General features: G+C 45.6%; 1 protein-coding gene across 1 annotated transcript in view; it reads right to left on the bottom strand.

The window, feature by feature from the left end:
• The window catches only part of LOC307245246 (matrix metalloproteinase-16-like), a 68,318-nt gene extending 44,296 nt beyond the window's left edge, over window positions 1-24,022 (bottom strand). Inside the window, exons 1-3 of the mRNA XM_080020719.1 lie at window positions 23,991-24,022; window positions 7,484-7,632; window positions 5,266-5,388 (exon numbers count right to left, since the gene is read on the bottom strand). Coding sequence (XP_079876845.1) covers window positions 5,266-5,388; window positions 7,484-7,587 — 227 coding nt within the window. The 5' untranslated portion in view covers window positions 7,588-7,632; window positions 23,991-24,022. The remainder of the gene's footprint in view (window positions 1-5,265; window positions 5,389-7,483; window positions 7,633-23,990) is intronic.
• Between the last annotated feature and the right edge of the window lie 1,000 nt (window positions 24,023-25,022).

The raw sequence follows: 25,022 nt of genomic DNA on the forward strand, positions 1-25,022 counted from the left end.
AATAGGACTAAACCACGGCCTATGACTAAATCACACCAAGAATTTATATAATCCCGATCTGGGATTATCGACAGCTCACAGCCCGATGGTTTATAGAAATCGGGGGGATCTTCTAGCGGGAGCCCGCGGAAGAGATCTTTTACTTTGGACTTAGTGCCGTTCTGATATGAAATCACATTTCAAACAAGCGAGCCACCACCATGCGGATGGCCGTACTGGCCTTTCACGTCGACGTCACGATGCGCGGTGAATCTTTCAGAGGGCGTGGACGACGCGGCGCGTTGGAAAAGCTTGTTTTAAGAAGTCCCAACCCCTGAGTGAAGACCGCCGCAAAGTTATATAACGGCTCGTTCATCTTTCAGAGGGCGTGGACGACGCGGCGCGTTTGAAAAGCTTGTTTTAAGAAGTCCGAACACCCTCTCCGCCGCCGCCCCTCTCTCTCACCCGGCCTTGATTTTTTCTTTTTTCGCCTTCTCTTCCCTTCACCTGCGCTCTTTTACACCGCTCGCCTTTATCCGTTCCTTCAAAGCGTCTCTTCTTGGCTGTCAGCCTGTCATCTCCCATAATGGGAATAACTAGCATTATTGTGTCTTTTATCTTTGACTACTGTGCATCTCCCGCGCTCCTTTCTTTACGGGCAGGCTCCCGGGAGCCGTTCATATACTGTACGTTAGTGCCCACTCATTCATTGTTCAATCAAAGTGAGTGGGGGAGGAGGTCGGTTATAATCAGCTAACTGGGAAAATAGTGCATGAAGTCCTGTTGACTTGGATGTGGTAGATGTGATCACGCAAGGTATTCCAACGGGGCTTTCCGGTTGACCGTTGGCTACATTTGCTTCGGTGAAAACGGGAAGCGGCGGGAAGCTCGCTCACCGAAGCTTTACTGCCGTCCTCTGATCCCTCCGTCCTCCATCTTTCCACCCTCCCTCCGCCTTGCGCCGACACCTCCAACTCATTTGCACCTCGGTCACAACGCGGGCGGTTGAGGTGAGGTGAGGGGAGGGGAGGGGAGGGGAGGTGAGGCGCCGCTACTGTGGTAGCGAGCCGTTCATGTAAACCGCGTCTGTTCATTGATGTCAGTTCCTCAATACTGCAAAATAAAAAAACCCTTGGGAAGATGATTGTGGCTGAGGCACTGTTAAAGCTGTTAAGCCTGACCTCTGCATATGGTGACCAAAGCAGCTGTTATTATGCCAGTAATAACACAAGCAGCAAATGTCGCCTCCTTTTCCTAAAGTGTCAAATCAAAATGCCTCACATAACGACACTGCTGGGAAAATGTTGTTCGGAAAACATTGAGTGAGAGGGACATAGGATGGTTATCAATCAATTCCAAATAAATATTTTAGTTACTTACAGATTAAACGAAAAAGTAAGCCAAAATGACCTGCTGAGTTAAGTCTGCAAAGTACTGCAGAATCCATCAACATAACCAAGACATTTCGGCAAGATCCGCATCCTCTATCCATATCAAGATCCACCCTTATAGTGTTTTGATGAAGTTGGTGTTTTGTATCTTGAAATGTCCAAACGTTTGGGTTAAGCTACTGTAAACTAGCCATCAACAAAGCCTGAATGCAGTACCTGTAAACATGCATAAAAAAAAAAACCTTTGGGTATACAGCTCCTGGGTCAGCCTCCACTCAAACCTTGACCTAAAATGGTCGGGCTTTGGTTTTCTTGTCATGAAACTTGGTACAGAGGTATTCAAGGAGCAGGAGAAGAGATTCAGGTGCATCGTTGTTCATGGGATATAGGTTACAATGGTGCTCTTGCCATTCTAGCTAAGAATATATTTTAGGCAATTTTCAGTTTTTGTTCCGTCTTCCATCATTTACTCTGGAATGGAAATACTCACAGTGTTTACTGACAATCCAATATTCCCCAGCTTCTGACCTGTCCAATTACTGATGTAATGTAAGCAATGTATGTTTAGGCGAAAGGTCCCACGTTAAAGGGGTTGTGAATAAAAGTCACTGAACCGCTTTAATCTCAGTGCTAACATTTCTCCATGCATCGTTTAGTCCAGTCGGGAAAACTCTTTCATTCGCTTGTCATAAAATACTGGGTGCAGCTGCAATAAAAAAAAATAATAAAAAAAATGAGACGCACAGGATCCATCCCAAAAACAACATCCAGTCTGACCGAGGCAGAAGTTACGAGAAATTCAACTTTTGAAGTCATGTTCCGCCTTTGTGATGCGTGGCGCCTCAAAGCCGGAGGTGGCAAGACTTTTTCCACGGTTCTCCCGACTTAAAGAACGGCACGTTCGGCTTTACGTCCGCCGCGCGCCGCCGACATCTGAACGCAGCGTTTGTCTCTTAAAGTGCTCATGGAGAGCAGGACGGGACGCACGATGTGAAAAAACGTCTGATAAATATTAGGGTTGAAATGACGTGCAGACAATACATCCACAAATCAATGCCAGCTCGCCAAGATAGGGCCATTTTGTGTAGAGGAGCTGTTTAGTTTGGTTTATAAAGAGGCGGGGAAGCCTTTTAAACGTTCTCTGCCAACGCGCGTCCTTGCCCACACTCAGGGCGCAGAACGAAGAGTGAAGTGCTTTTAAAAATAAGCGCCCCTCCATTACTCAAGCCGCCGGGCGCTCGCGAGTTCGAGCTCCGAGTTCCGAGTTCAAGTTCCAGAGCGATAGATACAGGGGAGACGGAACAAACACGGACGCGTAGGGCGCCGGACGCACAAAGAACAGCGGCGCACGGAGCAGCGTGGGATTGTGAGAAAGAGGGAGAGAGAGAGAGAGTGAGGGAGAGAGAGCGAGGGGGACTTAATGGGTGAGTCTCATCCCGCTCTAAGGCCATATCGAGCACCGGGCTCAGCTGGAGCAGCTCCGCGTCGTGTGGCGATAATGATTCTGGATGCTACTTTTATGCTTCTGTAGCACCTCCACGCAGGGGAGAGCGGAGGGATGCCGCGGCTAATTAGCGGCCTCCTCCCCCCGCGCACGCCTCGGGAATCAGGGCGCCGCAGCCTTCCAAAGGCCAACAGCCCTACGCCCAGGAAAAGCCGCACTGCCGATGCGGTGCGACTACTGCGCCGTTTCCCCTCGCAGCTACGCAGAGCGTGTGGAGTCCTATACAGGATGTGCTCGGCAGCTATAAAGCTGCAAAAAAAATAAAAGCTTATGCCGCCCTTCACCTGCTCTAAAATCTTCTCGGCTTCCTTCACATTTGCAAACATGTGGTCGGCTGGATGTGAGAAGTGTGTACGGACTCATCCAGATTAGAATGTATTCATCTAAACAATGCAGACGTTAAGCAGGTGGCCCGTCACAATGCCAACATTGACCGTCACGTATTGATTTGTTTGTTTGATTTTCAATTTGGCTGCTTAAAAAAAAATGGGTAAAATCCTATTCCACTGTAGAGCTGCGTGCAGCCCACTACAACACCAGTTCTTATATGATCGGTATCGACGGGCTGAACCAGATTTTGGTGCCTCAATTCAGTGCCATGCCCGAGCTGCCAATTGAAATATCCGCCCTCCGGTACTCCAAAAACCGCCACACGCGCCTTTTCTAAACATTATGGTTTGAAGCGCTGCTTGAAATCCTCTGTATGACGTGCCGCCGCTCCCCTCTCTACTCGCCTTCTGACTTTCGGTCGGGAGCCAAACAGCAGGGGCGCTCGCCAACGTCACATTATGGTCACTCAGCTAATCGGATTAAAGAGGCGGGTTTTTCCACTACCGATAGCGTCCGCTTCACACAAACGGTCAGTTGTTTGTTAAGATGAAAAGTAATTAAGTCATCAACATGAGCGGTTGAACACGGTCGTGCATACAAGACGCTCTCAGAACTCCCACATCCCGTTACGTAAACCCAATTTGTCAGGGAGCACCCTGCTTTCATACAGGCTTTCTTCTCACTCCGCTCTCCTCCTCTCCTCCCCTCCCACCGCCGCACTCACCCACTCCGTCCCTCACTTCAGCCGTCCACTTTCCGCCCCTCTTCCTCATCAAAACTCTTCTTTTTGTTTGGCTCATGTGCGTCCATGGTGCTATATTTTCAAAACTTTTACTCAATTGTTTCCCCCCCCGTTCAGTTGAAAAGGCTGGTGCCAGTTGTCCAAAAGTGTAAAAAAAAAAAAAAAAAAAAAAAAGTTGGCCAAAATGGCGAGCTGTCACACGATTTTTTTCTCCAAAGCCCCACCGCGCTTGTTGACACTACCGTCCGTCCCGAAACACCAGCCATTCGCTCACACTGCAACTCCTCTTGTTTTTTTTTTTCCATCTGATATCAGTGGCACAAAGACCTACTTCAGCGGCTGCTCCACGAGACCGCGCTCACAGATTCATCCTCAAGGCAAACCCCCACCCCCTCCTACCGAGCTCAGTTTGAGAGGATTATCCAGTGAGAGATATAGGAGTGACTGCAGACGAGGGTTGAAGCCCAGTAAAAACTATCAGAAATGTAGGCCAGCGGTCCCACCGCGCCGGCGGCAAAAGTAGCTTGTGTAACCGCGGTCTGTTCCCCTATACATTATTACCATGTAACGGCATGCGCTTCTGAATTATGGAGTGCGAGAAGGAGCCCTCCTGGGCGTGTGTGTGTGTGTGTGTGTGTATTAGACAGTCAAACACTCCTTTCCCATTTTTGTTTCGGGTTGGTGCGGCTCGAGCATGGTTTAGCCGTAAAGTCATTATTTCCATAAAGTGGGGGATGGGCTGTGGGGGACGGGGGGGTCCTTGTTGGACGGATTTGAACGGCCAGAGACAGAGAAGGGAAGAGGACAGAGAGACAACAGGGAAGACGCAGGATAATTTGGGTGTGAAAAAGGAGACGCCGGCGGGCTGTGGCCTTCACTCCGTAACTACAAGCAAATGGCGGTAAATTGTTGATGTTCATGGAACTGACGCCGATACAATTTACACACACTTACACACACACTTGGAGGAATTATTGTAAGTGTGTGTGTGTGTGTTGGGGGTTGGGGTTGTTTGCGATCATTTCTAAGCGGCTGGCATGGAAGGGGATCCTCGCCCAGAAAGACATCTAAGGTTTCACCGCAGGCCTGTGCCAAGCTCATCTCGTCAACCCCACAAGACACTGCCTGCGAGACGGTTGCGCAACATGACAAACTCGCAAAAATATATTCAAAAAAGCTTTGAGAGCGAGGGGGCTGCTTTTGATCCTCGTATGATGATGGGATGCCAGATGCAGGCTTCTGATATAGGAAATGAATCAACTTGGTCAACAAACAACAAGGCAAAGCAATATGAAGCACCGCTGCGGTCCGCCACCCACCTGTATGTGATATGTTTGTGTTGCCACTTCTGCCCCGTGAGGGCGTACCGCCGTTTCCTGACGCTGAGCCGGGACACGCCTCCCAACTGGTCCGGCACACCGCACCGGGGCCTCTTCATCCAGCTGGAGGAGACAGGAAGATGTGACGCAGGGAAGGGTGTGGAGAAACGACGGGAAGCTTTGGAAGCCGTATTTAAAGGAGAGTAAGGGGATGCCTTTGGTTCTCTGCAAATAATGTTTTTTTTCTGACATGGCTTCAGCACAATTCGTTAACTATCCAGCATACATGACACATTGAGGCTATCAAACCATTGCAACCACTGTATTATGACTCATACATAAATAAAATTGCCCTTTGTATGAGGCTTGTTCTATTTAGAGCGGTGAGGAAACCCAAGCTTCTTTCCCGACCGTTGGCTTGAATCTAATTCATTGTAAGGTCAATATAAGATTGCACCTACCGGAACGTCCAGCCCATTGTCGCAAATAACATTGTAACTATGCACCAATTGCAATTTGCAACCTAGCACCTCCTTCTTATCGATGTAGCGGTGTCAGACATGGCCACCGCGCCACCGAGTGATTCATAACAAGTACATATTGACTTCCGAGACGTCTGCGCATTGGCGTGTAACGGGGATTCATGGCTTGGGAGTCTGAATACAATACTAATGCAATCACTAATATATTGGGGACAGTAAAAGGAAAACACAAAATGTACGCGCACACACTAGAGAATGCGTACACACATGTAATAGACAATAAGACACGTAATAAACAATTTAGACAATAAGACAACAATGTCTCACCTTAATGTGTTGTCGCTACGTCATCAAATGGAAGCACAGGGAAACAGAAAGAGTAGGCATGTTGTTAACTTATCGTTGGGTTAGTTAAGCTTATTCTTGTGGTTAGTTATTAGCTTCCCTGCACTTCATTGACACCGCTGGAAAACACATTGCAGTGTTTATTTCCAATGGCTGATAGTCAGAGGTAGAGGCATTGGCAAAAGAGGCATTGGCTTCGTGAACCCGGCGTCTGGGGCTGCATGAATGAAAAAAAATTTGGGATGCACCAATTGTGAAATTCTGGGCCGATATCCGTACAATGTTCCAAATAACAATTTGGCCGACAGCTGATGCCAATACCGATGTTTTCCCGAGTTCCCCTGAATGCAGCATCAGTTGCAGTTTTCTGAGTTTCCACGAACTCAGCATCCCTTCCTGCTTGGAGCGCTGCAGGCAGCCGGGTCTTATAAAATTGATCATGGATGGCGTCGTTCTCTTGGGCGGATAAAAAATAAATAAGTAAAAATGCTATAGTGATATACCTGAGCGCCCCGCCCAAGTGAAGTCTATGTGTGGAAAACACAGGATAAACATCGGGCGCTGCCATGGGTGAATGTCATCTTATTTGCCGATATCCGTCAACAAGGCGGATATCACCCGGCACCAATGTACAGCCGATAAATCGGTGCATCCCTTAAAATTTTTTTTTAAATAATACTCCTTCTATTCTTTCCCTACAAGCAGGGATGAACCTCCCTCTTTCAATTTCTCTCAAAAGGAAAAGCCTCCGCTGTAGCCGGCGGCTGACGTACCCGTGTTTGACGGGTTCGCCGAGGCGCAGGCAAACCCTCTCTTCCCTCGCTCTCTTCTCCCGGCTATTAATACTGTGGCATTTACCTGCTTTGATCTGATAACCGGGGTGCGCGCGGGCATTTAGAAAAGACCTTCCTTTGATCAAATCAAAACGCGCAACCCAATCCGTGTCACGGCAACTTTGTGTCGGTGGGGGGAGGGGGTTGGCCTCGCCTCGGGAATGCCAAGCAGGACGATGGGAGGAGTTTACCCGCCCCGCTCCCTGCCCACCGCTGCCCTCCCTCACCGCTGCGGTTGAGACGCGGCTCGTCGCCTCCGCGTATTCCCCAAATGCCTGGACACCGAGCGGGACAGCTGCTCTCTGGATATAACAGTCTGAAAAACGGCTTCGGTGTTTATTTCTCCCTTTCGCCTCTTTTCTCTGCGGACCCCATCAGAAAAAGCTTTCGCCCTCTCCACAAACCGCCATGCGTTTAGGTACAAAAAAGGTACAAATCCGGCCACGTGTAGTAGGTAGGTTAAAGTACACAGGTTAGGGTCTATTTGACAAATGCATCAACAACCGGGCTCGGGTCGCCGACGACGGTGGTCACGTAAAAGGTGAACGTGCCACTCACTCCACGGTGTTCCGGTCCAGGTTGCCCGTGACGTTGAGGCCGTAGCGGCGCTGCATGGCAGCGATAGCGGACTGCATGGCCCGGGCCGAACGCAGCACCGACATTCTGGGGTCCGTGGGGGGGAGGTAGCCATACCTCTGCAGCCACGCCTGTGGAGAAGGAGAGAGAGAGAGAGAGGAAAATCGCATTACTGAAATGAAACCTTAAGGACAACGTTTGACTCGATTACTATGCTGTGAAAATCCACCAAACCAAACTGACCTAGAATGCAACAGAGGAGATGATCACTATTTGGGTCGGAGTCAGAAGTCTGAGGATGTTTCAGGACGGTATTTTTAACACCTCGCGTCATGTTTGCGCTGCTATTTTTTCCGACCCCATTTTTCGAAAGCCTCCCTTTTTGAACGCCGGCGTCTGCTTGACAAGCCGAGCCGCAGATATGTTTTAATGTTCCCACTATGTTCTTGGAGCCCTTGCTCCCCCCCCGCCCGGCTAAAAGAGTTGGAGCGCGCAGATGACAGCTCCCCCCGGTTCAACGCGGGCTCAGCGTTCAGCAGAGAGCGTGACAAAACATGAGTACTTTGATGACCGAATGTGAGCGAAATGACAATTTCCACCGAGCGACGAGACAAAAGCTGAGACAGAGGGGGGGAGAGAGAGAGAGAGAGAGAGAGCGCTTCAGGCCACATGATAGTGCAGCAGGTCATTTGTTCCCATGTCACTGGGCTCGTCGGAAAGCAACTCTGCTATGAAAGAGTTTTCAACGTCCAATGCACTTCCAAAGGGAATCACAGCTTGGAAGGGGGTTGGGTTCGTTTGAAATGGACGTTTGGGATTCGGAACGACCTTGCCTCGCTGTGATCTCTCCTCTCTCTCTCCGGATCATAAAAGTGAGAAAAAATAAATAAATAAAATAAAAATGTATTTAAACATATTTGCCGCGATTCGCCGGGCGGGACTACATCAGCATGCCGTTTAACCACCCGATAAAGATGAGACCAACGCCGAATCATCCGAACTCTGCGATAATAAATTGGAAATAAATCGAATAAACAAATAGAGCTCAAAATGATACGGCTCACAACAAATGAATTCAACGCCGCTGGTGAGGCATTCGCAGCCACACACCTCAGTTGGCATTCTCGCTCTGTGACACACAGAAAAAAATAAAAATTCCCTCTTAAGTTACATTTCAAACATTATGGAGGCCTGCTGGTTAGGGAATGCATTAGCACTTAGACTATAATACATTGGAGAGGAAGTGCAGTAGGAAAGGGGGTATAAAAGAGGTATGGCTTGAAGGAGGCACCATTACAAAAACCGCTGCAGCTTGCATCACAGTGGGCGAGCCAGGTGGCAGGGGAGGGGGAGAAAGAATGGAAAGGAGCCCTTTAGAACCACGTCGGACTGAAGCTATTAAAAACGCAGCGGCGAGTGCCGGTCTAGAAACTAGCGAGGAGAATTAATGACTGTGGTTGACTTTTAGAGGGGAAAGAGTTGATCTTCAACCGCTTGAAAATACCGGTCAGCTACTGGGAAGCGCAGGGAACTTTGATACCAGACACCAGTAAGCCGGGGATAGTGCCAAAATCGTGAAAAAAAAAAAAAAAAGCGGGACACACACTGGAAATGTTGCCGGAAATTTGACGGAGTAGCGATTCCACCCGATGACACCTTTTTATTCAGTGTCACATCAGGAGACTACATTACCACTTATCCTGGACAGGCGAGGCATTATTATCGACAGCCTTTCCTTACTTTCCTTATAAGCGCTAAAGCCTTGAGTTCCTTTCACCTGTTCAGGTGTTGTCCCCCGTCCCTCTGGAAGAAGGTTTAGATCTTTAAACAGCCTCATTTATCTGCTTCATCTCGTTGGATGTATGCATTGTCTGATGTTTGCTGATTTTTATTTTATTTTATTTTTTGGTGAGTTATGCAAAAGAAAATGTCTGACAACCCTAGTCATTCATACAAATATAAAATAGGGCTGGGCGATAATGATCAAATATCACAATATTTTTGGAAAAATGCCGCAATAACAATCATTTTGGTGATACTTTTTAATTAGTACTATATCACATGCTGACATAAAAAAAAAAAAAAGGATCGGGTTGGGGGAGTTGCCCATCATTGCACAACCAAAACGTTGTGTCTGTCGTTAATCTCTGCTGTGATTGACAGAAAAAGCTACTCAGAGCGACAAATCCCAGACGCTCTGCCTCGCTTACTTCCCGCTCCCGGAGGACGACGGGGGTTGCAAGCTCGCGCATCCAACACTTCTGCGGTGCAGGAAGCGTTGCGTTGTCAATTCCGAGTCTTGTCAGCGCTGCAGATGTCCAAATGTTATGCGCGGGCTATGTTTTGCATCGGAGCAGATTCTCTTCAAATGTTTTCTCCTTTGCAGCCTCTGCCTCCCTCTCTTCCCCTCTCTATCTCTCTCTCTCTCTCACCCCCCCCCCTCTCTCTCAGTGAGTGGGTGATAACATTATGATGTGTGTCAAGGTTTTATGGCGTGAATAGACCTCGGCGGAAAGAAAAGGTGCAGCTGAGATTTCCATTCAGCTGCTCAGGTAATAAAACCACCGCTCTGGAATCATACGCACGCTCACACATGCCCAGAGAAATGCAACGTAATACACTCACGTTAGAGCTATGGCTGTCACATTGGCTTTTATGTCTGTTTAATGCCACTATCATAGTATAAGCCTATGAAAGTGTTATAATACACATTAGGGGTATCACTAGGGATTTTAATAATTAGCCTTTTAACCATTAACCGAAAAAAATGATTTTGACCGATTAAAACTATCAGTTAAAAAAATATTATATAAAAAAAAAAAAGTCATTAAAAAAGAAGGTTTGTTGCATGGTAAAATAAAAATAGGGAGGGACAACAACTAACTAAAACAACTACAAAACAACTAAAAACAAGCTGCTTTTAGTTGTTTTATTTGGAGGAACGGTTCCAAATACAGGTACGGTTACACGTCCCTCTGCGATTGGGACGAAGAGAGGTGTTTTCGTACATGTACGAAATGCGAAGCACATTGAATTTCCGGACGTTGGCGCCTAAATAGGCAGGAATAAACGTGTGTCATTCAATCAGTTTATATCCCATTTAGAATCCAAAATCAAATCAGAAGTTAATAACTTTTGACCATGAAATGTTTTGAAAATGTTTAAAAAACCCGGGTCAACTTTGGTGTAAAAACGGTAGTCACCTTAAATCATTATAAATAATGTTTTTTTTTTGTAGTGGAATACATAAACAAAATATATGCTTGCCGATTAATTAAATGCTTGCCGGTACACTGTTCTGCACTCTCAAGTGGACAAATCAAGTGGACATATCGTAAAATCGATCATATTTTATTAAATCTGAGCGCACTTTCTCTTTAAATTACTACAACACACAAGCTGCGAGCTGCGGCTCTTGCAGCTGGGGCTTCGGCGCAGCTTCAAAATCAAACACTCGTTTTGGGTGATTGTTGATTTAGAATCGGAACAGCGACAACCCTAATACACATCCACCTAATGGAGAAGAGGCATTGGAAGGTTAAAGTTTGAGTTGGCCGCCCGACCCAATACTAATGGGAACGCACCTTATTCATGTTCTGATTATTGAGGCATTTCTAACATTGGCTCAAAATTCCCCAGAAATTTGGATCCATTTTAGACAATGATCGCGCTCAACTCAAACAACTGCGGTTGGGCGATTATTAAATAATTGTGAGAGCATGCAGATGTAAATGTCAAACACATAAAGGTGGACCTAGACATACAGTACGTGCACAAACAGCTACATCGCAGCTCATACTGACAGACTTTACCTGAGGAAAGTACCAGGGGACACACACACACACACACACACACACACACACACACACACACACACACACACACACCTTGTGCTTAGTTTATATTTGGCTCATGTGCACAGATAACCTTAAATTCTCCTGTGCCTTCCCCGTCAAAGAGCTTGATCGATTTAATCTTAATGTTAATAATTTAATTTTGTCTGGAGAGAATATTACTGGATAGAATCCCGGAAAGGGCTTTTCTGGCTCGTGCCACTCTTCCTGAGGAAGGGGAAATTGGGTAAATGTGTTTATTCTAGCCCAGTCTCAGACAAGTTTTATGCAAATTCAAAAAAAGAGGAAGTCATTAATTAATTAATTAATTAATAATATTTTTGGTTGCTTCATTTTTTGACAGTACAGCAGCGAATCATCTGAGTAGACAACGTCCCCCGAATAAACAAAAAACAGACAGATGAGGCAAACTGGTGAACATCCCTTGTAACCAATTGATAGAGTGTGTGTGTGTGTGTGTGTGTGTGTGTGTGTGTGTGTGTGTGTGTGTGTGTGTGTGTGTGTGTCGGACTGATTAAAAAAAGGGAAATGTTCAAAGGTAGATAGTCATTTGTTGACCGACACAGACTGTTGTGTGGCGGACAGTTCAACTGGTGACTTGCTCCCTGTGACGTCTAGTCAGCCGGTTCACCGCAGTCACATTGAAAATCTGCTGATCCCTGGCGTAAACAGCCATGCAGCTAAAGTCCAATGTATTACAAATGCAACTCGTGTATGTACGCACACGCTCGAGATTCCCGTGTAGTTCATTAGAGTTAACAGACTCGAAGGAGAACTACTAGTGGTGCAGGAGAAAAAATAAATCAATACCACACTGACTTTGATTCATCCGACATCTTTCAACTTTGATTTTGGTGTCCTTGCTCTTACACGGATACTTCAAGGCTGCCTTCAAGGCCTACGCATTATTACAATTCAATTTTTCCTTTTTAAAATGCTAAAGGAGGGGATGAGGGCTTCAGATGAGAGAGTGGGAGGATGTCAGAGGAGGCCTGTGCTCTGGTCCAGAGGTGACATGATATATACTATATAATATCGAGAACTTTTGGAGGAAGCATCCCTTTTTTTGTGTCCACACTGCAAGAACTACGAACGATCGCAGGTCCTTTGGCTCCTACTTTAGGGTAGGTACTTTCCAGCACAAGAGGAAACTCCAGTGATGTAAGTACACGGGGATTGGTCCGGACGTAAGTGTATGTCGGTTGGTCGAACACATGAGCCAATGCAGCAGCTGCAACCTCCTTCCTGTGTAAAGCTGTCTTTATTTAGACACTATGTATTTACAAAACATTAACACTTACGCCGCTTCCCAATAAAAAAACAAAACAATAAATAACCAGTACAAATAAAAAACAATCAAAACAGTGTTTTTATTGTAGATGTATTTATTTTATCTTATTTTCTCACGTTAATTGAATGAAATAAAAAAAATCCCTGTGAGGTGTCCCAATGCAAGCCCTTACCTTACAAAAGTAGGAGCAATCTTTTAAATACATTAGATTACAGATTACATTTACATCTTGTAGACTTAATATGAGTGAAGAGCAACTGGCTTGCTTATTTCTCGCCTCAAATTTGTTCAGAAACAGACTTTGGCGGACTAATACGGTGAAATACGTGAAGTTTACCCCGGAACCTGTGCTGAAACCCCACTGGCTGACGTCACTTCGGAGTTCCTACTGACGGTGTGAATACAAAGAGAAAAACAGCCCATGAAGGTATTTAGTTCTCAGGGGAGCTCCTCAGTTCCCAGTTTGCCTCAGGGAGTCCCCAGAACTGTGAAGTCCAAAAAGATCTATGGATGACTTTAGTTCCACAATGTTTTGCCAGTAGCCAAACGTCGTATCCTTTGTAGGTAGGGTGACTATAGCGGTCGCCAGTGCCTCAGTCAACTCCACGAGTGTTTTTGTGTAAGACACAGCATTACAAGTGGACAATGTGTTGATTTCCCCATCTATTTCTATAAGTATTTTATTAATAATAGCCTTGTGTGAATCTTCTTCAACCTTCCCTGAATGCAGCCTTTGCACAGACTCCACCTCATATCCCATTTATGGACGAGGATCTATGTATGGGTGATCCTGTTTGAAAGTCTATATTTGTGTTGAGATGTGTAACACTTTGTCCAAGTGACCCATTTAGTCGGTTGCCTAGGACCACCACCGCTACAAGGACCCAGAAGTTGTTCCTCCTAGTTGAGACTGAAGATCTCTCTTGAGGTTACATTTGGACCCAAAGGTACACACCTTCACCCCCTTCTACCCTTAAAAAACACACTGGAACCCTACTACATATTATTTAATTGAGGGGTTTGCTAGTTACTGATGTACAGCATGTACAGACACTGTGGAAAGAAACCACCCGCTAAATGACATGACGTAAGTAGTTCAGGACCTTCCGCCAATTGAGTCTCATCCGGTGCTTTTGCCTGAAATGTTTTGTCAAGTGCAAATCTTCATATCGTGTGCTCTGCTCGTACAGCCTGCTCTACTACCGCCAGTAATGGCCTTCTCTGGTGGTTTCAATAGAGGAAGAGACAGTCCCTCAGCCATGAAGTACCGTTCCTTTTCCTGTGCCACTCCAAAGCGCATTTGAAGTTCCAGCCACTGCTGCAGTATGACTCTGAATGGCTGGCTCCACATACACAGCATCTGGTAGCACATGCCTTGATACTTTTCAGCTGTTGTTTGCCATCATTACTGACAGCATACACATCTTCTGTGGATTTGCCTTGCCACACAATGAGCAAACTAGTTGTATGACTGACTACTAAGTAGCGTGACCAGATGTCCAGGTTTCTCTAGGACAGTCCCCATTTTTAACTGGGCGTCCCAGTGTCCCAAGGAATCTGTGAAATATACAAACATGTCTTGGTTTTAACGGTTTGCGATATCTAAATGTATTAGGCAAGTTAATGTAATGTAAAGCAACCAGATATTCTTCGACCAAGCATCATCCTTCCCATGTGAAGGGGTTGTTTAACTTTTGATAACTTTTTATTTTATGTTAAACCAGTTTTCAATCTGAAATTGCAACGACACTTTATTTTCTTCGAATTCAACTGTCTGTACCGCATTGGACATAATCTGTACAAAGTCTATCCATTATGTTAATGCCTGCCGCATCTCCTGAGATAAAACATACATTATTTATATACTTACATGTGTTCACCAGACCCGTTTTGGAATTTTGAAATCTGGTCACACCCTTATCTCACTAGCACCAAACGGGGACTCTCATCTTTCAATTTAGCGTCAAGCCCATTATTCATTCCAGTCATTACTTATGCATTATCGGTTCCTACCCCTGACATCTCACTGATATTAAGGCCCAGAGCAAAAATACATGACTTTCGTGTGGAATCCATGCCGCAGTGAAGTTTCTAGCTCAGCTAACGATGTTATGCCACACTGAGGTCACATATAAAGATGCCAAAAAGAACCTATTGAGACAACGTTGTATGGTAACAGCTCTCTCTCTGTCTCAGCTCTGACTGTATGTCATTCCAAAGCCAGAGAAACTCTCGCCCCTTTCATCTCACCTTTTATATCGCTTACTTATACATGTAGCCCTTCTACTACCTCTAAACCCTTGCTCTAAGCATCAAACTGTGTACATGTTAATCGATTTCTAATACATACACATGCAGTTTATCTGCTATATTACAACTGTCAAAGGGAAATTTAGGATCCACTGTTACATTTTGCCCCCTTTGCATTAAGGCCCCTCTCCTACCATAGAGCCATGCTGACTCAGCCATCACTGCAACTTGGCCTGGAGCCCCACATTCCCTTTTCCTCAATGTTTCACCAATGCGACCAAATAAAAACTACTTACTTTCTACTGGTTCAGAATAAATAATGCTCACAACCAACTCTAAATACCTAAATTGCAAATACCTATACCCATATGAAATGGCAGTAGCTAGGTAGAGCGGGTCGTCTAGTAATCTGAAGGTTGCTGGTTCGATCCCCAACTCCTCCTGATAGCATGCTTGAGTGTCCTTGAGCAAGACGCTTAACCCCTAATTGCTCCATCGGTGTACGGATAACCGTAAGTGTAAGTTTGGACAAAAGCGTCTCTAAATGCAAAAATCCACTGCAAAACACAACAACAGCTGAAAATTGTGACTATGAAGTCCTCTATTCCTCACTGTTCCCAACTGAACAACGAGACAGTGAGGGAACCGGACAAGGTCTGGGGTGACTCACATAAGGTCGTCCCCATAAAGTCACTTTGCAAAAGCAGTCAACGCGTGTACATTTGAAGCACTTGGTGTGCTGGCCTCCCAGGACCGCCTCCCGTCCCAAAGGTCAATTTGGCAGTTAGGCGTAAGAACAGAAGGGGGGCTAATTAGCCGGTGGGTGACACCAAAAGGCTAACCGATAGGGCAACGTGATCACTCCATTATAGATGAGGCCAGCTTCATGAGGTGCGGTCGGCATGGCAACGCATCACCAACATTAGGCATTCCTCGCAAGACAAAATAAGACAACGATGAAGGACAGAATCAGTTCCACAAAATAGTGATCTAGTGATAGTCAAATGGAAAGTTAAAAGCCGAACAAGATCTCTGCCTCTTCCTTCGCACGTCTCCGGTGTCTTCCAAAATTCTACAAGACAGTTCACTCGTTTAGCTCAACGCTAAAGAAAAACGAGTCCTCCCGTCCGACACTTCCGACTGACGGCAACACAGAGAGAAATGGACTCCACCTCTGTGTTGCTGTCAGTAGGTAGTGGTCATCGTACCGGTGACTTGCGTGGACATGACACCAGCCCTGGCGAGACGTGGGCCTCTACGTCAGCCTGCCCCCACTACCCTCTCTCCCTGCGCCGCCTCCCGCCTCTGACCGGCCTGAATTATTCAACGGGACACACGCAGCATCACCGGGAAGTGTGCCATGGTCGTCAAGGCAACCAATGCCTTCCCGCTGACAAAATCCAGGGCGAACACACATTTCTTATACACACACACAAACAGAATCTTTTGCGTACGGATTCTAAATGCTTCATTTGAATGTCATTTACATAAACATAAAAAAAAAATTCAGTTCTTGGAATTTTCCGAAGCTGTGAATAAACATTTTTTTGTGCCTGCTGTACAGACGAAATGTATTTCATCTGTTCCTTCTATTAATGTCTTTTCATTCTATCATTTTTTTTTTTTTTTTTAATTAGGGCCGTGATCTCGGATCAACCCTGATAAGTGGAGAGCGTGCGTATGCAAACACATGGGACCGGCTAAACATCCTTCACATGTCCTGCAACACACACACACACACACACCAAAATGTCATAAGAATGTCACTTAAAATGTCACAGTGTGATTGTATTGTACATTCCGATCAGAACGTCTCGTTGAGCGGCGGTATCTTCGGGGAATTCCCTGGTTCCATTTTTTTTTTTTTTGGTTGGTTTCGGTTTTGTCGCGGGGGAGGTGACCTAGGACACTCAACGCCGCTGTGATCGACGGAGAGGAAACAGGGTTTTGTTTTTTTTCCTCCCGGTCTTTATAAAAGTAGACCCATATCGGAGAGCAGGTGAGGGAACGGGCTAATCGCAGTGTGCAGACTCACACACCCACAGGCTTTCCCTGTCGACCGGCGAACTGACAGCCCAGCATGTGGCGGCTCGTCGGCATGTTGCACGTGTCACTCATATTAAAGATTTATCAGGCCATTAGGCTGCGTGCACAGAGGTATTCAAATAGACAGACACCGGCAGACAAAGAGATGGAGTGAAAAATGAAAGGGGGTATGGGGAGAAAAAATAAAATTACATGTGAGATTCGAAACAATTTTCAGATGAGCGAAAAATCAGTTAACGGCGCTGAAGGCGAACAAGTGTAAAAGGAAAATCTGTTGTGTGCGCGCGTGTGTGTGTGTGAGAGAGAGAGATTATGAATCATTGAGGACAGTGCAGGTGTTTTTTTCGAGGATTGTGTAAACAGACTGACACAGACACCCCCGTGGCCCCCAAAATCTGTTCACTCGCCGCGGTCAGATAACGCCAGGAGTGTCCGTGTGGGTGCGTGTGAGCATGTGTGTCTGTGAGTGTGTTACGCAAGTTTATGAGGATGAGGCGCGCGAATGCATACACAGTACACCACACTCAAATAGAAACCAATGTGGGCTTGGGCAACCTGGAACACATGAACACAGACTGGATTGGTGAATAGGTCAACCATCACCCATCGCAAAAACACACCAGAAAGACACGTCCCGCTGACCAAGTATCAGAACTAAGAGTTTGATTTCTTTGTATGGACGGGCCGGCGTGCATGTTTTCAGATCTCACGCGGGTCACCTGCACCCTTGACAGCATCTCCGAATGGTGGAACGAATCAGACGGGCTGTGCAAATATTATAAAGCCACCGTTTGCGCATCGAAAGGAGAGTCGACCGCGGGTTTGTTTGCTGCGACGGGTCAAAGGGGGCTCCCAAACACTGGGCGCTCCGGAAATTTTGACCCATGAACGTGCGGCGGCAGAGACACCGGTGAGGGCAGCACCACCATCACCGCAATGTAAGAAATGTGTGTGTGCGTGTGTGGCTGCCGACTAGACAAAAAACATACACTTATATTCACAAAGGACAATTGGATTTGTAGGCCCCGACGGCACACGCCAGTACCTTCCATTAAAATGTTGGTTAAACTGCCACGGGCACAACGCTCAGAGTTTAGTAAGCAAAATCTTCAAATGTCACAACTCTAATATACAGTCTCACATAGAACAGGCAATATATCGTTATATTATCGGTGTCGTCTTATGAGACTAATTTAGACTCAGCAACAAGATCTGCTCTTCTCATCAATGCCTCTTCCTGCTTGCTCATAATATCTACATTACTAATGATAGTTTCTCAAATGCTTGTTTTTCTATTTCATTATCCCTCACATATCGTCAACTTATTGATGTCAAGCTATCCGTCAATACATTTTGTCAATATCGCCACATATGTAGTGTTTGTCGTCAATACAGTATGTTTGTAGAACTTTTCGAGGGATACGTTTCACAGCTTCGAGTGACATTGGTCCTCGGTTTGAACCAATTTGTCCCCAAACGCACAACGACATAGGTCAACAAAATGCAGAAGCAGCCAACAGAAGATTGCGTTTCTAACATTCTCACCATGCCATGTGGCATGAAAAAAAATGTTGGAATTGTTAGTATTTAGATACATATTTAAAGTTTTAGATACATTTAGATTTGCAATGTTGATATATAACATGATGACGACTTGCAACTCATTCATTAATCAGTTATGAAAGGTTTGATTTTATTACAGTTATATTTTTCTGCCACAAATATAACCCGATGGTACTTGAACAAAAATTCATGAAAGTAAAACACAAAGGGATGGCATTAGTGGGGGCAACACAAACAAGCAAATGTGGACTCTCATTAACCTACACACTGGCTTACAGGTACAGTACACCAGTGCTGCAACCAGAGCAGTAAGGGGTGTTGGTAAATTGTAACAGATTCTGCTCTCTTCAAAAATTGCAACTGAGCGCTATGTAACTTTTAATATTCAGCAGCAGGCTACCAATCAAATGTTCAACATAGAAGTTGATGGCGGACAATCCATTTAAAGATATTTATTTGACAGCCCGATTATACACACACATTAGACACAGATGCAAACGGAAAGGAGAATGCGAGACACTCCAACCACACAGACAAACAGAAATAGCACTGGCTCTCTATTATTCAGATGCTTTTCAGGCCTTGGAGGCATGGCGTTACAGCCAGGAACACGATCATGGGATGAGCTCAGCCATTCCTGCATAGTAACACCGGCCAAGAGAAGTTAATGATCAGCCATGGCATAACTAGGAATTAGCACTGTATTAAAAACCAACTATGTGCTGGTGCTAGCAGCACTAGCAGGTGTTTTGCCAGCTTTATCCTTGGGGGAAGAGCCACAAATATCCAGAATGAGATCTTCAACATTGAAAGCGCCATTAGAAGATAACAATTAAAAGATTAAAACAATAACATACTAACTGTATTTTCCATATTATCTCAGAAAAGGAGGTCGGTAAGCCGGAGGCAGGTCCATTCAAGAGCAGATCAGTCAGATTTTTTATTTTTATTTTTTCAACCAGATCCGCCGGTTTTGGTCGGCTGTGAAAATTGAAGATGGGCCAGATCGTTTTTTTTTTCCCACATCAACGCCAGCTGTTGCAGTAGATCCACCCCAGATTCAGACTGGTGTATTTAGAAAAAAATTCAAAATAATGATTTATTTCCAACCTCAATAAATGGCAGCCTGAATGAACTTGCCAACAACGTGCTAGGTATTACTTCTAATAAGCAGTCCTGTGGCTTACAGGAAAGGCTTTGGGTGACTTGCTATGCACTACATATCCACTTGCCTTGACTGACATGCAGCAGAATCAAGGCAAATTGCCTCTTAATTAATACATTGAACTCGTCTTGGGCTAGACGTATTACCAAAAGCCCGCAGGTGCATCTTTGTGCAGACCTATTATTGTGTAGCACTGACACCAGAACCGTAGGGTGCACAGGATTTTTAACACACCCACTTTCCCCTGTCAAATATTGGCTGGAAACCCCATTTATCGACAGGACACGAGACAGATCCAAATGCACACTAAACTTTAATGAGTACACACTTGATTTATGTCTAGCACACAATAATTCCTTTTACAGTAATTTCTGGGGGCACATGGTCCAGTGGGCGATACCACTTGTGAACTATTCCAATCAAACAGCGTCCTTATAAACTAATTAACAGACTATTAACACCAATAGTGTTTAAAACCAGAATGTGCAAACCGCCCAATTTTTGGAGTTCACCATCTAAGCACCTTGTCTCTATCTTCTATGACATGCACGGTGGCAGAACTTTCTCGTGTGATACAAGCTTATAAACCAATGGGTGTTTACTTGGGTTCTACAAGCATCTCAGTGAAGCCCCCTCTCCAACGTACTCCAAAGAGAATAAAATGACAGCAGCTGCCCTACAAAGCGTTTAACGCTTCAATTGAACATACAATCCAAATATTTGTCCGCCTGTGCGTGTTTTCTTCGAAGGTTTCATCCGCGGATGGCTTATGTGCTTTCAAGGGTTGTCCTCAAGAAATGCTTACATTTTCACCGCCTTAAAAGAGCGGTAGAAAATGGCCGAGCCGCCACGTTGACTGAAACTCGCTTTAATTTAGTGGATCTCCGAGTAGACAGTCAGCCATGGGGCTCTGGGGTTTCAAAGGGAGTAGAGAGGCATGCCGCACTGATGGGCCAAACCTCTAAACCCGGTGCAGCATTGATCCTCTGCCTGACAATCCGCACTTCAATAACACATTGAACCGAAATATCTTGGGAAGGCGGAGAAAGCGCAGGAAGCGAGCATGTGCGGCGACAGAGGGCCCGAGTTGTAAAGAGGAGTTATTTTATTCCTCTTCTCTACTTGGCACTTTACCAAAAAAAGACCTTCAACCGATTGCAAAGAACAGATTCTTGTTTGACATTGGAAGGAACAATGTTAGGGATGCTTGTGCCATTGTGCAAGCACGGCGCCATTGAAGAAACCCTTGCGCAAGATCGTTTTGTTTTTTGTTTTTTTTTCCCACACGCAATTTCTTCCAACAGCCTTCCCAGCGGCAAAGTGGCGACGGGAAAAACTCCATTAACAAACCCATTATTTCTCTTTTAATCACTCTCTGGAAAGAAACACCAATAATAATACAGATTAATTCTACTGCCCAATGATTCCTTTGTCTCGCACAAATTCATTAATATTTCTCAAATTAAACAAGCATGGCTTCAAACAGAGAAAAGGAAAAAAAAAAAAAACACAAGGAGATGAACGAAATTAAGTCACAGTGGCATTCCTGGTAACGGTCCCATCTTATTTAATAGGAAAATTACTTTTAAAAAAGACAACAGGCTTCAGATATGGATGATTGGCAGAAGAACATTGAAACAGTGCGGAAAGAGATTTGAAGCGCTTATGGCAAAAGATAGCGCTTTTATTTTTATCATTGAATGTTTTGAGTGGGGAAAATAACAGAAGCTAGGAAAATATGACTCAAATCAAATCCGGGAAGAACGTTACGGAACGTCCGACCCCACGTCCAATGGGGCCAAACATCTTTGCTCACCGCATCTTGACCACCAATTACAAGGCAGATTTAGGTTAACCTCCCACCTCAAACCACACCTGTTATTTACAGGAGATAATGCACTCATCTTGCTTGGCTTGAGTGCCCTCTGCATATTGCGGTCTGAGTCTGTGTGTGTGCGTGCATGTGAAAGCCGTATAGCTATCGCCATGGTGAGCGAGCCAGGCCGTAACCGCCAGCTCTTCAAGCCCGCCGGTTCGGGAGCTTTACAGCATCGCAGACACACAGTGGCACATCAGTCACTGCTCCCATTGGCTGTATAGCACTGTCTCCTAAGTGGAGCCCCAGGGAATGCACTTGACCACAAACTGGAGAGCAATGCAATGCTCAGGATGACTTTTCTTTCTGGGGACACACACACACACACACACACACACACACACACACACACACACACACACACACACACACACACACACACACACACACACTACTAACTAGAACCGACGTGTCAGGCCAAGGTGTGCGCTGCAGTTCATGCAAGGCAACAAGGAGGGAGATGGTGGGGTTTTGGGGGTGGGGGGTTGTACTGATTTACTGTACCCACTGGCTACTGGCTTGTGATCTCGTAGATGTACCCATGTGGCTTTCACAAAACCTCTGTGTTTCTACAATACCATAGTAGTTAAACAGATACAAGAACTGCATATCACTGCAATACACTGCAAACTAATCTAAATACCAAAAAAATCGAATGCCAAAGTGATTTGTATCTGAAAATTCCGCAGAGAAATATGCTGAAATCGTGACCTAATACTTTGTCCATAACCCCCAGCTGTCCCCACCACGCTGCAAATCAGAAGCAACTCATCCAAGCTCAGAGCAAATGTGGATTTGTATGAAACATCAGCCGACAGGGCAGCCATGTCATACAGAATTAACTGTGCTTTTAATGGGGAACAAAAGCATCTATTGCTTTTAAAGGGCGTATGTGTGACTATGATCTGTAATTAATAGTTAATAAGTTAATAAAATTCTCTATAGGGGATGCTGCCTAATGGTCTTCTTTCAGGACATGATGGCTTTATGAGGAAATAATGCAATAACAAAATTTACATGAAGCAATAGAGGATCCATTGGTTCAAAAAGTGATTTCAAAAACAAGTCATACAACAACAAATTTCACTGCTTTGGATTGCGCAAAAAGTAACCGCTTCCACATTTGCAGTGAAATCTATTTACTCTGACCGAATGGGTCCATTCACAGAGACCAGCCAAGGCTTTACACCCTTTGATAAACACACCTTCACTCGGTCCAAAGTCTTTCTGTCAGTATTCCCCCGTGGCTTTGCTTGTGCCTCACTTAAATTCATATAAGCTCATAATATTCTTATGTCACTTGGCTCTCTCTCTCTCTCTCTCTCTCTCTCTCTCTGTGGATGTAGGTGACATGTATGACTTGTCAGTACACATGAGAGGATCTTGTGTGTGTGTGTGTGTGTGTGTGTGTGTGTGTGTGTGTGTGTGTGTGTGTGTGTGTGTGTGTGTGTGTGTGTGTGTGTGTGTGTGTGTGTGTGAGAGAGACTTGAGATGTGGAGTGGAGCACGACACCTGACCCGGTGAAAGGTTAATGCACACATTGGGCATAATATGTGATTTGCTAGAGAATTGAGAAGCATGTTAAAGGTTTTTTTAGTCAACCTAGTGTGGATTAAACATATGGTATAAATAATATTTTCCCCTCACAGCCCCAACAACTGCCTGATCCAGGACTGACTTCTGAGCTATGTCATCATTACAGAACTTGTGCTCCTTTTGGGTAGTCCTTTTTTTTTTTTTTGCAGGTACGCCCAATTTAGAAGTCACATCATACATTTGAAGGGTTAAAAACTAGTAAAGTACTGGCCTGTGTCCCTGTGCAAGCACGGGTTCATTTCAGAACAAAATAGCCTTTCATTCTGCGCCGCATTCCTCTATTATCATGGGGCGAATGTCACTATTTGCCTGGTGGGAGAAGCAATGACGGAAAAATGAATAAACATATACATCCTGACAAGCCCCGATTTGTGTTCTGTCTACTGTCTTCCGTCTCTCACCCGCGGACAATGAATGGACAGGGAAAGAGAGGGATGAGAGTCGGTAACAACAAACCCCAGATGACAACACAGAGAGCTCTTGTTGCGAATCCAACTCCTCCACAGTAACAGAAGAAGCCCCAGAGGGATGGATGGATGGATGGATAGATAGATAGATAGATAGATAGATAGATAGATAGATAGATAGATAGATAGATAGATAGATAGATAGATAGGGTGTTTCAGCAGCTCAACATCAAAACAACAGGCAATAATAATAATAATAATACGAAAGTATGAATAATACAATGAAAACATAAATAACTACAAAATACATGGAAATAAACAATAAACATTAAAAATAGCAAAAAAAATGTGACATCATGATGTCGCGGAAAGGGGGACATTTTCCCTCCCGCCCCGTGTTCAACCTCAGAGCGTTTAAAACGCCTGTATGACGGTCCTCACCTCCACGCTGAAGGGCCGCTCCTCTCCGTGCACCGCGCAGAGGATCCACAGCAGCAGCTGCAGGCTCAGCGTCCCCGTGTACAAGCCGCTCACACACCCCCCAGAGCGGAGGGGTGACAAAACCATGCTGACCCCCGTTAGTGGCTGTGTTTGCTATTGTTTTCTATTTATAACAAAAAAATACAATAAAAACTGTGGGGAACTAGACCCCCCCCCCCCAAAAAAAAAACAACAACAAAAAAAAACAACCCAAAGAAACACTCTTTCGAGTTTTTATTTTCTATTTTTAAAATTAACAGTAAGTAAATAATAATAATAACGACGAAAAATAAAACGTTCAAAAAATAAAAACAAAAACAAACACCCAAGGCGTCAGGGGGGAGTAGATCCTAAAGGTCTCCGAGCGCCGTCGCGGCTCGGTTTCCTCCGTGCCCGCTCGGAAAAGGGGCTCCGTCGACCGAGCTCTCTTCTCCCGGGTGAAGGAGGACCGTTCGGGCACGGCTCTCGGTCCGCTTCCCCAGCCCCCGCTGCTGTGTCCTCCTCTCCCCCACCACCACCACCACCTCCTCCCCTCCTCCTCCTCTCCCAAGTTCAGTCCTCCGGCACGGCGGCTGTGCGTGTACATCGACCGCTCCTGACGGACACATTTAGCTCGGTTCCCCCCGCGCCGCGCGGCATAGCTGCTGCCACTTTTTCAACCGCGTTTGCCCCGCCACTGCGCATGCGCCGCAGCTCCGCGTCCCCCTCCATCCCTTCCCGCTTCCAGCGGCGGCGGTTTCGACCGTTTTTTCCAGACTCGGTCCTCGACGAGTCAAATCAAAATGGGGGGCGGCGGGGAGGGTGGTGGGGGGAGTCGTCCGCTTCATGCGAGCGCCACTACCGGTGAACGGTAAACGGAGGCCAAGGGGTCGGAGTCCGCCCAGGAATCATTCAGTCCCGGCAAAATGATTCATCGGGGGCCGCGGACGCAAAAGTCGCGCATAAATCAGTCAGATTCAATATGAACGATGCCGCCCCCCAGATTAATTTAGT

Source organism: Zeus faber, assembly GCF_960531495.2.
Source record: "Zeus faber genome assembly, chromosome: 19".
Taxonomy (NCBI): Eukaryota; Metazoa; Chordata; class Actinopteri; order Zeiformes; family Zeidae; genus Zeus; species Zeus faber.